We start from the raw sequence: 14,247 nt of genomic DNA, 5'->3' as shown, positions 1-14,247 counted from the left end.
TATGTATTGTTGCATTAACATATGAAGATTCTTCTAAAGCTTAAAACAGGAGATCTCAATCCTTTATTTGCACATTGGATAATAATTAGCAAAGCATCATATTTCTTGTTCCAAGTAGGCCAGTATGTTCTTCACAGGCAAAAGGAAAACATGTGCAAGCTGCAATATTTGGGGGTTTAAAAATATAGACAAGCATTTAAATTACTTTTAAATACTTTTCCACTTGCTTTTAGATTCTTTGGCAAGAAAAAAATAGTGACAGGTCAAGATATTTTCCCTCCTTCCATGAGGAAAATATCCTTTTTCTTTCCAAGCATTCAAAGCAGAATTGTAGTATGTTTAGATGGGTTGTGGACTGGCAGTTTTGGATTTAGAACTTCATTTTTACAGGAAAGTGAATGTTATATCTCCACTCTAAGAATCATATTTATTAGTTAAACATTGATGCAAAGCCTGCAGGGATTACAACATGTAGGGCTAGTCTTTTGGTCGACTTCAGACACTAACTCATTATGTTTTCTTTAAAAGTTTAAAAAATACCTTTTTGAAGACTTTTGCTTAGATTTTGCTATTTAGTAATTATTTATTTGATTTCTTAAATTGTGCAAAAGTACAGTCTTCTACCTATGTAAAATCCTAATTCCCACAGAAACCAAGCAGCTAACACACCACCAAGAGTTAAAAATAACAGGGGGTTTTATTCATGTTTTTGAAGGCATGGTGTCTCCCAAATACTGCATAGGTTCTGTAGCAATCATAACTGTAACAAACAGAATTATTTGTATCATTGTTTAATTCTGCTACTGACAACTCTTGTTAATGCATTTTGCCAACAGAGGATTGCCACCCTGACTGTCACGGTAATTCCTATTGCATGACTTCCTGTGTGTTGTAAAACTCCTTTGTGTTGTAGCATGTTTGTAATTCTGCTAGCTCAGGACATGTCTTCATTGGGTGTCGACCTGGTTCATCATAACATGTATTGATTTCTTTGCTTGGTGTTCCCCTAGCAGAAAACCCATTGTTGAAAGCCATCCAACAATGAAACCAATTCTGCTCCTGCTGAATTAATGGCAAAACTTCAGTTCATTTAAGTACAAGTCTGGGAAAACACATTCTTCTTTTTTTTTAATTTAAGTTCTTCTCTACAAGATTACTGTTAGGCTGTGTATTTTCCCATCTGTACATAGCCTTTCTTTATATCAGTAGAGGGGACTTTTAAATGTTGTTTTAGGGTTTTTTTAAGCCTTCCCACTATACACCATCCAGGCCAGAATTTGATAGATGACTCTGCATCCAGAGCCTGAGGCAGAAATGAAAGAAACTGTTACAGTTTATTCCATGGCAATTTCACAAAGCACTGAGTATCCCCAGCTGCACTTAGCATCTTTTAGCAGAATCCTCTTTGCGATTGGTTGGAGATTGTTTTGGATCAGGCAGTGAAGTTTGACAGATATGACTGAGGTGAGTTTTGGTCTCCCATTAAGGAAAGCATTGCCATTTCATCAATAGGAGCAGAGGATTTTATAATAAAACATGAGCTGTACTGTTACTTTAACACTGTTTTTTGTGATAGTGTTGTGGTTGTTGAGAGCTGTCAGAGGTTAACAACTTGTCCATAGCTGCTCTTGCTTCCCCTTGTGTTAAAAATCAAACCCATTTTGTTACAGTAGCTATATTAACATTTACCCTGTGCTAACACGGTAAGATCTTCAGGAATTTATTTAAAAACTGAGAGGTTTGTATGTTTCTGTTTAGGGACCACCAGGACCACCAGGACCTCAAGGGCTGCAAGGGTCAAAGGTGATCTTCCTTATTTTACTCATTGTGTCCTAAGGGTGGAGTATTCTCTGTTTTTTGGGTTTTTTTAATTATGTATGCACACAGGTAAATGGAGCTTTTCAGTACAGTTTAACCATAAATTTATCAAATATGGCATGCTCCCAATTTCACATCCCAGATTCTTGAAATGTAGCTTTCCAGAATAGATGCTTTGTTTAGTTGCCCCACACAGATGCTCAACTAAGAACCAGCAAAATTAATTAGTACTGAAAGAGTGCAGAAGCATCTTGCTAGTCCCTAGGACTTTGCAAAGTATCCACACAACCAGACAGTGGCTCCCATGCCTCACTTCTGGCTGAGTGGGAATGAGGTGGGCAAAACTGGGAGCAAGACACCGCTAGGCACTGCATTAGTGCATGTGAATGCAGCTTTTATATCCGGGGGTACCCACCCAAATAAATGCAGTATTGTCTAATGTCAGTGAAAATTACAACATTCACATGTGGGTGGGAGCCTGGCTGGAAACACAAGCCTGCCCCTACCACCTGGCTGGTGCTTGTATGTAGTACAGAAGGGTTAGTGAGCAGCCCACACAGACACAATCAGTACCACATGCTGCACTGTTCTATAAAATTTAAATAATAAATTGGCCTATACTTTAAAAAAAAATAAAAAAGTGTGGAATTTAGTGGACTCTCCCTAAATGCTTTTAAGATAGTTGAAATATTTGTCCTATTTCTTAAATACTAGATACTGCATCTTCTCCTGGTGTCTCTAAGCTCTTCCAAGAGCAAATAGGTGCATCTTCAATGACAATACTAGACATTTCAATTTTAGACTTCATCCAGTATTTCATACAGAAACGTATCACAATACACATATTCATTGTCCTAAGAAATTGTGAGAAACAAGGTTCATTCTGTGTGAAAATTGATAATAGAGTACACAGTTAAGTGTGCAGAAATTGCTTTTTGCATTATCATCTGCCCAGCGTTTCGACTTCTTCTGTAAAACACAGAGAAGTTGGAGTGTGGAAGAGGTTGTGTTCCTTCGTATAGGTGAGTGTTCTCATTCAAAATTTACAGTGTAAAGCAAAATTCAACATTACAGGAGTTTGTTTCCAATATCATAGACTCCACCTGTCAATGTAACTTGCTCCCTTAGAGAATGCTACTCAGGAACTGGTCACAGGACAATGTTGTGAACGTGACTCCTTCACTGGGTGATTTATAATAGTCAGGGGAAAAAAACCATGAAGTCTCTCTCTTCCTTACATAAATCAAGAGGCATGGTTCCTTATTTATTCCAGTAGGGACCAAAGTTTCCGCTGGGTTGGGGTCTTTTCACCTCTGGGATTTTGTCTTCTCTTTCCTTTCTTTTTATGCATTTGCCTGGCCTTTATACAGCCCCAAGTTTATGCAGTGTCATGATCAGCCAGGGTATTTATTCAATATAGGTATTAAATACATGCTGGATTTTTTGACAGAATAGTCTCTGGCTTTATTGTTGTTACTTTGGCAATTTCTCTGGCTCTTTCCTCTAGTGTTTGGGACAATTGGGATAATGCAGTTCCATCTTATCTCTTGTAGGGTGAACCAGGGTCCCCAGGAACTCCAGGAGCTGATGGAGAGCAGGTACATTTTGTGTAAATCATGTAGTGAAGAACATGTGAACAACTGTCGTTTGTTTAGAGAGATTATTTCCATGATACCAAGATGTTAGACTTCATAATCTAAATCATAGGGTGATACTAATAATTAATAAAGATCGTTGTAGTGTTGCTGCATACTCTGAGATCTGATAATGTCTGCATTTTAATAGCAAAGATGTAACACACACATGACTTCTGCTTATTAAGATCAAAGCTAGAATTCTGTTGGTGTCTCTAGTCTTTTATATGACTTGCTGAGTAAGTCCATATTTTAGGGTCCTAAGGGCTCAAAAGGAGATACAGGTGATCCTGGAATGCCTGGAGAAAAGGGAGGAATTGGACTGCCTGGCCTACCAGTGAGTATGAAAAAATCATTAATTAATTTTAGCAAAAATACTTTTATTTTTTCTTTCTTCCATTATCTGGAATTTCCAGCAGTGCTGATAAATTGCAAATGGGACAGAAGTTACTGGGGAGAAAATTCTGAGAGTGCTCTGCAGCTAATGTAGGAGAAGATTGTCAGAACTTTTCATTCCACTTACAGTGAAAAAAAATACTGTGTCAGGAAGAAAGAGATTGGTTGGCAGGCTGACCAAAGCTGTACCTCTCTTGTAATATATAGCACAACTTGGGCAAGTGTAGCTTTTAGGAGAAAGGAGATATGTTTTGAAAAGAAATTTCAGGTGCCATGCATTGAGGAGACAGAGAAAATGCATGAATATTTAGGGGATGCATTCGTCCTATTTATATATATGTGTGTTGAATATACATATATATATACACCTACATATAAAGGAAATTTCTCAGTAAAAATAGAAACAATTTCAAAATTGTATCCATAGTACAATATATCATGAATGGAGTGCCAGCTTAAGGAATTGTCATAAATATAATGCCACAATTAATAGCTATCAATATAAAAGCATATGTTTGTATTCATTAAAAATTATTTACAAAGTAGTGCCAAAATTTTTAAAGGATTTCCTTTGTATGTGTGTGTTTCCTTTGTGCTGTGTTATTCTTTTTTAAAATTATAATTATTTGGAGGTAATTATTATCATTTCTAGATTGATTGCTAACAAGGTTAAAGCTGCTTATAAATGCTGTTTTGTATGATTTTGTAGGGAGCCAATGGCATGAAGGGTGAAAAAGGAGATGTTGGTTTGCCTGGTGCCCAAGGTCCTTCAGTAAGTCTCAGTGTGGCATTGCAATGGACACAGGAGTCCAGCAATGGTTGTGCAGCTTCTGATTCTGAACAGCACTTGATATTCATGACTGATCTTTCCTGGGAATGAGCAGACTTCTGGTCACAGAGCTAAATACTGTTTAAGACATTTTAAAGATTTCATTTCTGTTCTGTTCTATGACTATGAACAAGTCTTGCTTGCTTCAGTCAAAGTGAGCTCTGGGTCTGAAATGAATCAAAAGATAAATGGGGAAAAAAGACAAAAAACCCAAACAAACCATAGTCACTCTCAACACCTTCTATTCTGGAAATCTCAGATAGTCCAGTGAGCACCAGACTAGACTGACTTCAGATATGTGACCTAAGGTAGTGAGCTAGTTGTATGAGATCAGACATTCTCATGATTTTTTTTTTTTCAAAAATTGTGTAAAGGCATTAAAAAAAGCAAACAAAACCAAAAACCAACCAAACAAAAAACCACCACCAAACACCACAAACTCCTACATGGTACATTTACGAGATGGATGGCTAACATTGTTAGAGCACAGTAAGGTGGGAGACCTCAGAGCAGAGGTTGGTGACAGAAGCCATAGCTTAGCTCTGAGTCAAAGATGTTGCCCTGTGCTCTCACAGGACAAAAAGGCACCCTGCATCTCTGGGTTTCTTTCTATGAAATGAAGATTAGCTTGTTACAAATTAATTCACTAACTCATTCATCCTGTTCTGCATATTTTCACTTGAAGGAAGACAGAGTTTTCAGGATATTCCACAGATGGTGGAATCTGTCTTACATTTCAAAGTGCATCTTGCTGCTCGTGCCACCACCGACAGCTACTCTGGCAGCACATGAGTCTGGAGACCTGATTTAGCATCCCTGCTGCCACTCTGCAGGTTATGGCAGCAGCCCTTTGGGATTAAATCCAGGAAGAGAGGTGATGTTAAGCTGGATATATCATCTTGAAATTCTTTCCATGGATTTCTTAGGAACACAGAAAACCAGTGCAGAATATGTGTGCACTAAATGCTGAGCAACCTGATTACCTATTTTAATGACCTCAGAGAATTTTAGGTACAAGTGGGCTAAACGAAATAAAAGGAGAGACAAAGGGCAGTTTTGAAAATACGCCAAAGCCTAGCTTGAATTTAGTATCTTTTCCATTCATCAGTGTTGAGGAGGAATAAAATAACACATCATCATCTTCTGGCTCTGTAGATTAAGTAGTACGAGAGAGCTAAAGAGCACATACCATAAAATACTAAAAGTTCAAGCATCCCTGCTCAGTACTGTTTGTTTTACACAGATTTGTTTTTTTTCCTCCTTAATGTCTTAAAGTGTATCATAGACCCTAGGAATAGGAATCTGGAGACAGGCACGCTGCCATATGGCACAGGCAGATCTGCACTTTGGGTACCCTGTCTTTCAAATCAAAATAATTCCCATTCCTAAAGCCCTGTCTAGATACGCTGTCAATGTTCACTGTTGCATTGCTATTTTTGTAAGTGCTTGCCAGCAGAAGAAGGGTCAGTCTGACTTGTGGGATTTTTGTGGGAGTTCTTTGCTCTGCATGATTTAATACCATTGTTTTTTATCTGTAGATGATAGGACCACCTGGACCACCAGGGCCACATGGTCCTCCAGGCCCTATGGTAAGCTTGGGAGGAACAGAGGGGCTAGAAATGGTTTAAGCCCTCTTGGCATTTTATTGCCTGCTTACTAAAAGTGTTACCAGAGTATGTGCCATTAAAGAGGGAAGCTAATTAGGAAAATTTTTTGCATGTCTTAAAATTCATAGGACATGGAGAAACAGATTGCACCATTCTTGTGTTAGTGTTAACATGCTAGTGGTCTGGTTCCTCCTCAGAATCAGGTGTTTACAGTTGCTTTATTGACAGCTGCATTTCTTTTGAGAGTACAGACATAGAGGGATAACTTGCATCCCTATAAAGCAAAATCACTCTTCAAAAAAGTGTAGTGTATTTTAATAATGGAAAACGTTATCTTCGTTTTCAGGGACCTCATGGACTGCCTGGCCCAAAGGTAAATTAATATCTGTCTTGAATAGATGGGCTCTTTATGCCTGCAAAGTGTCATGCCTTGCTCTTGAATGCATGCAGCTATATTTTGTCATGCCTCATTTAATAAATGTTTCTGATATTCTTAAAGCACATTTTCATATTAGCAGCTTAAAAGCTTTTTAAATTTTCTGTGATTGTTTCTGAGTAGTATTTCTCCTCAGCATTGGCTGAGTCTATTTTTATATGAATATTTTGGATGTGGCACTAAATTATTTAGCTTACTATTTATGGGCAAGCTACTTTTGCACTTGGAATTACTTTGGAATACAGAAGCATGTTACAGGCTCAGGAAATGAAGTTAGATAAACTCTTCATTTATGCTCTCTTTTAGCTCCTGCTTCTTCCAGTGTTCATGGCCTTTGTTAGGGGACAGATATTTTGCTGGCCAGCTCCTTCACATGTTATGCTGGTTCACTATCACAAACTGATGTGTGTATTTCCATGTTTTCCAAACTGGAATTCATGATCAGACAGGTCTGCAAAACACTTTGAATATTTTCCATAGCATAGTACACAAAGATATTCTTTAGGGGTTCTCTTAGCCCATGAGAACAGCTGAGGAGAGTAGAAGTAAATTTTGGCAGAGTTGGAATATTTTAATTTTTGCTTTAATACACTAGTCACCAGTAAGCTAAAATTCAGCTCGACACTGTAGCATAGCATTCATGAAGGCCAGTGGTCTTGTCAGGCACAATCATTTAAATCACTATGGCCCCCTAATCACACCTTTCTCAAAAAGTAAGGAAGAGGAGGAGAGGGGGGGTTTGTTTAGTTTTGGGGTTTTTTTTGGGGGGGTTTTAAAGGTGTGAGACAGAAAATCACAGGTTTCACCCCTTATGAGACTGTTACCTTGGCTCAAGAAACCTAAGTCATAAATCATTTTTTGAAATCCAGTATGTTCCATCTTAGCACCAGCCCTGCTTTACCTCAGGCTTTTGGCCTGAGACTCAGGCTTTTGTGGGATTTCTCAGGTCTGTGTCCAAAACTTTAGTGCTACTGCTCTGAAAGTCACATCGAGTCAAACAGAAGAATGAAGAAATGGCTGCTTAGGGTGCAAAGCAGGCAGGTGATGTCTGGAGTTACTTAAAGGAGCAGACTAGGTTCTACTGAGATTTTTTTTTTTTTTAAATATGAATATAATATAAGGTAACATAATACATCAAAGGGAAATCAAGCAATGAGGCCATGGGGAGCAGCCTGGATGAAATACCCACGTATTTCTGTTTCCCAAAAGGGGCAGGTGTGGTCAACATTCTCTTTGACTGAACAGCCCTCATGCTGATGCAGTTTTTCATTATGAGAGAATGATTTATTGGCAACTCTGGGCCCAGCATTATCATCTTAGTTATGTTTAATGTAATAGCCTATGCATAATTTAACAATCATAACAAGTGCCACTTCTTACATTGTTAAAATTTCTCTGTTGGAACACAGAAACTGTGGACCTCCCAAATAGCTTGGCATTGTGCAACCTGTACTGTTTCTTTTAACTTGTTACTGTTTATTATGTATGCTTAAAGGTTTAAAATATCTTTACGTAAGATTTTGCTGCAAATTCCAGTTTGCTGTAAGGAAAAGTATTGCTTCCTTACCAAATGTACTTTCAGCAGATCCCACTGTAGAAACCTACAGTTTTGAGGCTTATTTTTATGAACGTTTTATTTCAGTTTGAATTATCTGCATAAGGCGGTTTATGGGATTTGAAGAATTTCCAAAATCCCCTGAAACTCATGCCTAATTCAAACCATCTAACTATGGTGATAATTATTAGGAAAAGATTAAAAAAATCTGTTGCCCATAAGTTTCCTGTAGGTTTTTTTCCACACATTTTAAATCTCCAGCAGACACTTCCCTAGTACTTTTGCCCACTATTAAATCAGTATGTAAATTATTTTTACTTTTGCCCACTATTAAATCAGCCAGTAAGCTGAGAAGCTTGAATTTATTTCAAACTGGAATTTGCAGCTATTTCTGAGACAGGCTTCTTCTATCCCAGCTTAAACACCCATTATAGCACCAAAAATTTGGCATTTATACTTTTACGTTTAGGGTGAACCAGGGTTAAATGGTCTTAAAGGATTGAAAGGTGAACCAGGTCAAAAGGGTGACAGAGGGCCCCTTGGTCTTCCAGTAAGTAAAAAACCCCAACTATTCAATTTCAGTACAAATCACAAGCATCTCTTTCTACTCCTCATGAGCCACTCTGATTTACTCAATAGAATAAATAGAATATACCATGTAGGAGCAGAGCATCAGTCTTGTTTTGTTTTGTCCCAAATCTGTGCTATCGTCCCAAGTAATGTCCTGTAACAACCCAGTGCTGTCAGGGTTTTTTTGTTGTGTGTCAGTTGAGAGTGTTCAATGTCACAAGGATGTCATCACACCCCATTACATTAGTCATATTTAAGTGTTGTATGGTGTTTGCATTAAAAAAGGAGTCTTCCCATTCCCCCGTCTCCTCAGTTATTCTTCCTCTGATTGCACTTCTGCAGTTAAAATGGAGAGGTCTAATTGAGGAAAGCTAAAAATTGGTTCAGGGAATTTAGTTGTTATTTTTTTTCCTGGATTTTTATTTTTGCCTTGTTCTTTAGAATAGTTCCATTTTGAGTGTTTGTTTAAAAAATTAAGAACTTTAAAAATATGAAAACATCACTGTTCTTAAAATTTAGGTTGATAAAATAAAAAATACTTTATGTGCTTGAAAGCATGCTGAAAATGTGGCTTTATTTTTTTTTCTCAGAAAAATAGTTCATTTTTCCTTTTTGCTGCTGTTGCTATTGTATGAGGATTGCTCCCAGTGATTGCATTGTTAACAGTAAAATTGAGAAAAAGTACTTAGGTGACCCAACAGAACACAAATCCCTCTGATTAATATTTTCAAAAATTATGTGCAGGGCCTCTTGACAAGGTCAGCTTCACTGAGAATTTTAATTTATTATGAGGGGAAAAAAGCTCGTTTAAACATTTACCATTACATCTCTGTGGAGAGTGAGCTTTGGAGGCTGAGTAAATGCCCTGAAAATGGCTACAAGGTAGAAGAAACTCCAGAACAAAATATGCTACAAGGTTTTCCAAATTTGCACAGATCTTGTCTTGCTCCTGCTTATTACTTCTAAATGCCATTTTCAGGAGCAAAGTCCAGGTGTTTGACATTCCAAAAAATGGCTCTTTTTATTGACTTGGCTGGCGATTTTAGTTGGGTTTCTCTGGGGTTTGGTTTGCCTTGTTTTTTTCAGAAGGGGGGTGTTCCCCAGGTTGTTCCCTGTGTCCCGGCTGGCGCTGTCCCCTGTGTCCCACATCCCTGCCCGCGCTCCGGCTGCTGCTCTGTTATTCCCGCAGAATCCACGCGGGGTCCCTCCGTCCCCAAGGATGCTGAGGCTGATCTGCCGAGCGCCTGCGGCTGCCCGCTGCAGCCCCTGACTGTGCTCTGAACTGGGACTGAATCGGGAAAACAGGAAACGTGATTGTCTCCCGGCCTCTTGGAAATGAATGAGGCCATTGTAGTCAGGACCCAGATTTTGTTGGTTGCATAATGCAGTATTCTTGCACTTAAATATTTCCTATCGCAGTGAACACACGTTTTCTTCCTTTGTGTGTAGTATTCAGTATTGTTGCTATTTACAAATTAGAAAGCATGCGAGCAAATTACAAAGTAAATATTTGTGTGTTAAGGCTCGAAAACACCAAAACCCTAACATCTGGTGTTTGTAGTGCTCCTTTAGCCTGACAATATTCTACTTTAATATACTGTGATGTGAGGGCAGGGGTGGGTCAGTGATGTTATACTGAAGGGAGAACAAAATCAGGCTCTTGGTGTTTTATGTGAATTTTTAACTAACATGCTGTAGTATTGTGATACCCACTCCAGAACCCTGTCACAGCTTGTACTGTACGTTTGAATTGTGTTTATTCATCAGCACCACTTACTAATCTCACGTTCTTGTCATTCGTGTCGTGCCCATCATCCATGCTTCCACCTCACCACACAGGGAGCATCTGGCTTAGACGGAAAGCCAGGAGCCCGGGTGAGTCCCTTGTCTTTCTGTGTCTCCCTTCGTGCCTGAGTCCATGTGCCTCCCAGGGGCTCTGCCAGCCAAGCTCACCCACTGCACACAGGGAGGAAGGCCAAATGGTGCAGGCACTTCCCATGCTGTGTAACAGGGGGCTTCAAGCAATCTTAGGGCAGTATGTGTGGGAAAGGGGATGTAATTCTCTATGGAAGGAGATCTGAACCTTAAAAAGGCAGCGTAATTTTGATTTTTGGTTGGACAGCTGCCTTGGTTGGGTTGCTGATTTTCCTGAGTAAGGTTAGGGATTTAGATTACAGGAGAACTTTCCTGTTCAGTGCTAATATGGAATCAGTGAAGGAGATGCAGATGTACTGGGGTTCATCTACAGGCCTTGTTATATTATTCAACATAGATGTTACATCTTTTGCTTTCTTTAATGATAAAAAAATCTGCACAGTGCAAGGGTTGTATCTTGGAAGTAAGATTCTTATTGATCCCTGCAGTAGGTAAGTCCATCTTACAGGTAGACATTTCCATTCAAAGAATAATCAATTTAAAAAATAAAACAACAATAATAATAATTTAAAAAAATCTTTCTTTGACCCTTCCAATCTTCTTCCAGTCAGTTTAAGATCTTTGTAAATCTAATTGCTTCCATGAATACAGTAAACTCCAAACAGAAGAAAGTCTGCCTTTTAACAGGAGAGGTTATAGGTGGAGTCTTGAAAGCCAAATGGATTTGTTCAGCTAGGTTGGATCACAATTAAGTCCAAATTTTCAACCAATGAAGACTGATTCCATGTTAGCTCTTGTCTACAAGACAGCTGTTAAAACTAAAGAGTTATCAGAAGAACACCTCTCTCTTACCCTTCTTGTTCCTTTTTGCAGGGTATAGATGGCCCAGTTGGTCCCCATGGCCCTGCAGGTCCCAAAGGAGAGAGAGTAAGTATATGTTCCGTGTGCTTGTCTTTACCAAGTGCCTGCCCTATGGAAAAATATCATATGGGGACTCACACTGTGCCTAGATGTTACTAAACATAACAGCATCTCACCTATAGAAGATCAGTCCAGAACTTTATATGTGTTCTAGTTACACACACAGTTATCTGTTTAAGGTTGACATTGTAACTCATTAACTTCAGGGGAGCTGGTCTTTTGAAATGACTAATCAGTAAGAAATTGACAGGACTCTCTAGTTCACGGTGTCACACAGAACATGATTTTCATTGGTTTCATTACTTTGTGTAAATTGAGAGAACAAACTGGTACAAATGAAGATAGTGTGATCTGATAATATAAGAATGCAATGGTAGAAAAAAAAAAAAGAGTGTTTCTCTCCTCTCTCCTCTATGCACTTAAGTGTTTTTATCCAGGAGAAGCATCTCCAGCCTCTGTAAAATTTAAACTTTTCTTCTTTTTTTTTTCCTTAAGTTTAGAAGATAGGAGCCCCCCTATTTAAATTGAAATATTCACAGTAAATTTTCTCCAGTGAAAATAGGGTAGAAACCCCTAACTATGAGCCTGTCACTTTTAACAATACAACCATCAACTTTCACAACAAACAAGAAGATGATACCTTATCCTAACTAAAACCTCCAAGGAGTTGCCAGTCCAGATCTTTGTCTCTTTGACTTCCTCACTTTAACAAAGCAACTTCAGACTAGCTGTATTAAGGACACAGACACATGGCAGAGGTCCAGTTAGCTTCAACAGCAGTACATCTGAGAAAGGTATGATTCATTTTTACAGAGCTGTGTACTGAGAGATAAATATGAGACATGCAGCATAGTCCAAAATAGACTGTACAGTAGACTGTAGTTTCCACTCAGGCTAGTTAAGTGCCTGAAGGACTTGCATATTTTTTCTGTTTTTTAGGGGATTACAGATTCCATTCCTTTTTTCTTCAACTAGGACGTAATATTTCTTCTGTCAACTCTGTGAAAAGATAGTTGAACATCATCCTCTGATCATAAGTAAATAATTTGGATGAGATACGCATATAGAAGTATATAAAAACACCATACATTTTATTCTTGCATCATGAGCTTTTATGATAAAGGATATGCATATGTACTACCAGTTGAAATGTCTTTGAAAAAACAATGAACTATAATATTCTTCTAGTCTGTGGAAGAGAACTACTAATATTTTTTTCTCGTGAGAGTTTTCAGGGTCATAAGAAGCCATACAGCTGGATCTGGAATAAGCCCTACTGTGGCTGTTGACAAGCAGTAGCTACAAAGGGGATGGGAATTGCTACGATGTAAATTATTTCGGTAATTGCAGGAGCATAGAAGGAGAACTCTGCAAAAATAGAGAGACCAAGGTGTGCAAAAAATTCCTACACACCCACCATTTTCTGTGGAGCTAAATGAATGGGAGGAAGTTTACAAGACAGATGGAAAGATTTTTCCCAAGCAACTAGCAAGATTATTGCTGTAATTGTTCATTTAATTATTCAATACCATTTGGGAGGAGAAGTTGTTTGTAGCATAGTTGTGTAATAGGTGCCCAGTGCTGATATATGTCTCATTATTTAAATAACAAACCATGTCTTTTTAATGCAGTTTTACAACTTGCCCTTGCAACTGTTGAACTTGTTTATATGAAAGCAGGAGGAAAACATTTTTGTCTGCAGATTTCAGACTTTACTTTTTAATTAAAAACAGTGCATAGGGCCACTGCCCACTGTCCCTGGATAGGACCACATTTTATCTGTATTGATAAGAAAAACCTTGGGCCGGTGTTAATCTAGAAGGGCATTGGGTTTATTTTACAGGATAATCACTGATTCACTGTTGCATAGGCTGCATTTGAGGTGATGCTGAACTACTACTCTGAGGTAGAACAGACTTGTGCAAATTAGGGTGGGTTGGTTAGTTTTCAATTTAACCATTTAAATAAAATAGAAAATGTCAGATCATATACAAAGTCTGTTTAGATGGTGACAAGGTAGACTAAGAAAATCATGCATGACACTGTAATGTTGTTTTATACATCTTTTAATAGAAACTGAAATGATAATTACTAATGAGAATTAATATAATTTATTAGGCTGGTGTCTCACAGTCCTTACTAAATTCTTCAGTTATCAGTATATCATTTTGCCAGGTTCTTAGAGAGATTTTACCAAGACCATCTTTATTAAATGGAGTAGTTCATCATAACAAGCCTCTGAATCTGACTGTGTACCTATTAATCTGACTCATATACTGTATTGAGAGAAAGTAGAGAACACTGCAAAACAGATAGACATGTTCAACTGCTACTAATGAAAGGGAGCATGTAAGCCTGAAGGGTGGTGACAGGCATAATGTGTATCCAGCTTCTTGACCAGCTAAAGCAATCTGAGAGCATTTTCTTTTTATTTCTTTTTTTTTTTCTTTTCATTGATGACAAGGACCTGGTTTTGAGCTTGATTTTGGCTTTCAGATGTGTAGCCTGTGCAACACTGTCATCTCTACACACATTTAGTACTAGTAGGGAAAGTGCATTCTCTTTAATTTTATTGAAGTGTTTCTCACCATGGCAGTTATGAAATT

General features: G+C 38.2%; 1 protein-coding gene across 1 annotated transcript in view; it reads left to right on the top strand.

The window, feature by feature from the left end:
- The window catches only part of COL25A1 (collagen type XXV alpha 1 chain), a 298,336-nt gene that overhangs the window by 266,306 nt on the left and 17,783 nt on the right, over positions 1-14,247 (top strand). Inside the window, exons 24-33 of the mRNA XM_085058375.1 lie at positions 837-860; positions 1,759-1,803; positions 3,372-3,416; positions 3,709-3,789; positions 4,558-4,620; positions 6,216-6,266; positions 6,631-6,657; positions 8,745-8,825; positions 10,685-10,720; positions 11,594-11,647. Of these exons, the coding sequence (XP_084914501.1) occupies positions 837-860; positions 1,759-1,803; positions 3,372-3,416; positions 3,709-3,789; positions 4,558-4,620; positions 6,216-6,266; positions 6,631-6,657; positions 8,745-8,825; positions 10,685-10,720; positions 11,594-11,647 (507 nt within the window). The remainder of the gene's footprint in view (positions 1-836; positions 861-1,758; positions 1,804-3,371; positions 3,417-3,708; positions 3,790-4,557; positions 4,621-6,215; positions 6,267-6,630; positions 6,658-8,744; positions 8,826-10,684; positions 10,721-11,593; positions 11,648-14,247) is intronic.

Source organism: Lichenostomus cassidix, chromosome 4 (genome assembly GCF_008360975.1).
Source record: "Lichenostomus cassidix isolate B80296 chromosome 4, HeHo_3.0, whole genome shotgun sequence".
In the NCBI taxonomy this organism is placed as follows: domain Eukaryota; kingdom Metazoa; phylum Chordata; class Aves; order Passeriformes; family Meliphagidae; genus Lichenostomus; species Lichenostomus cassidix.
The sequence above is the reverse complement of the archived record's forward strand: the minus strand, read 5'-3'. Positions and strand labels throughout refer to the sequence as shown.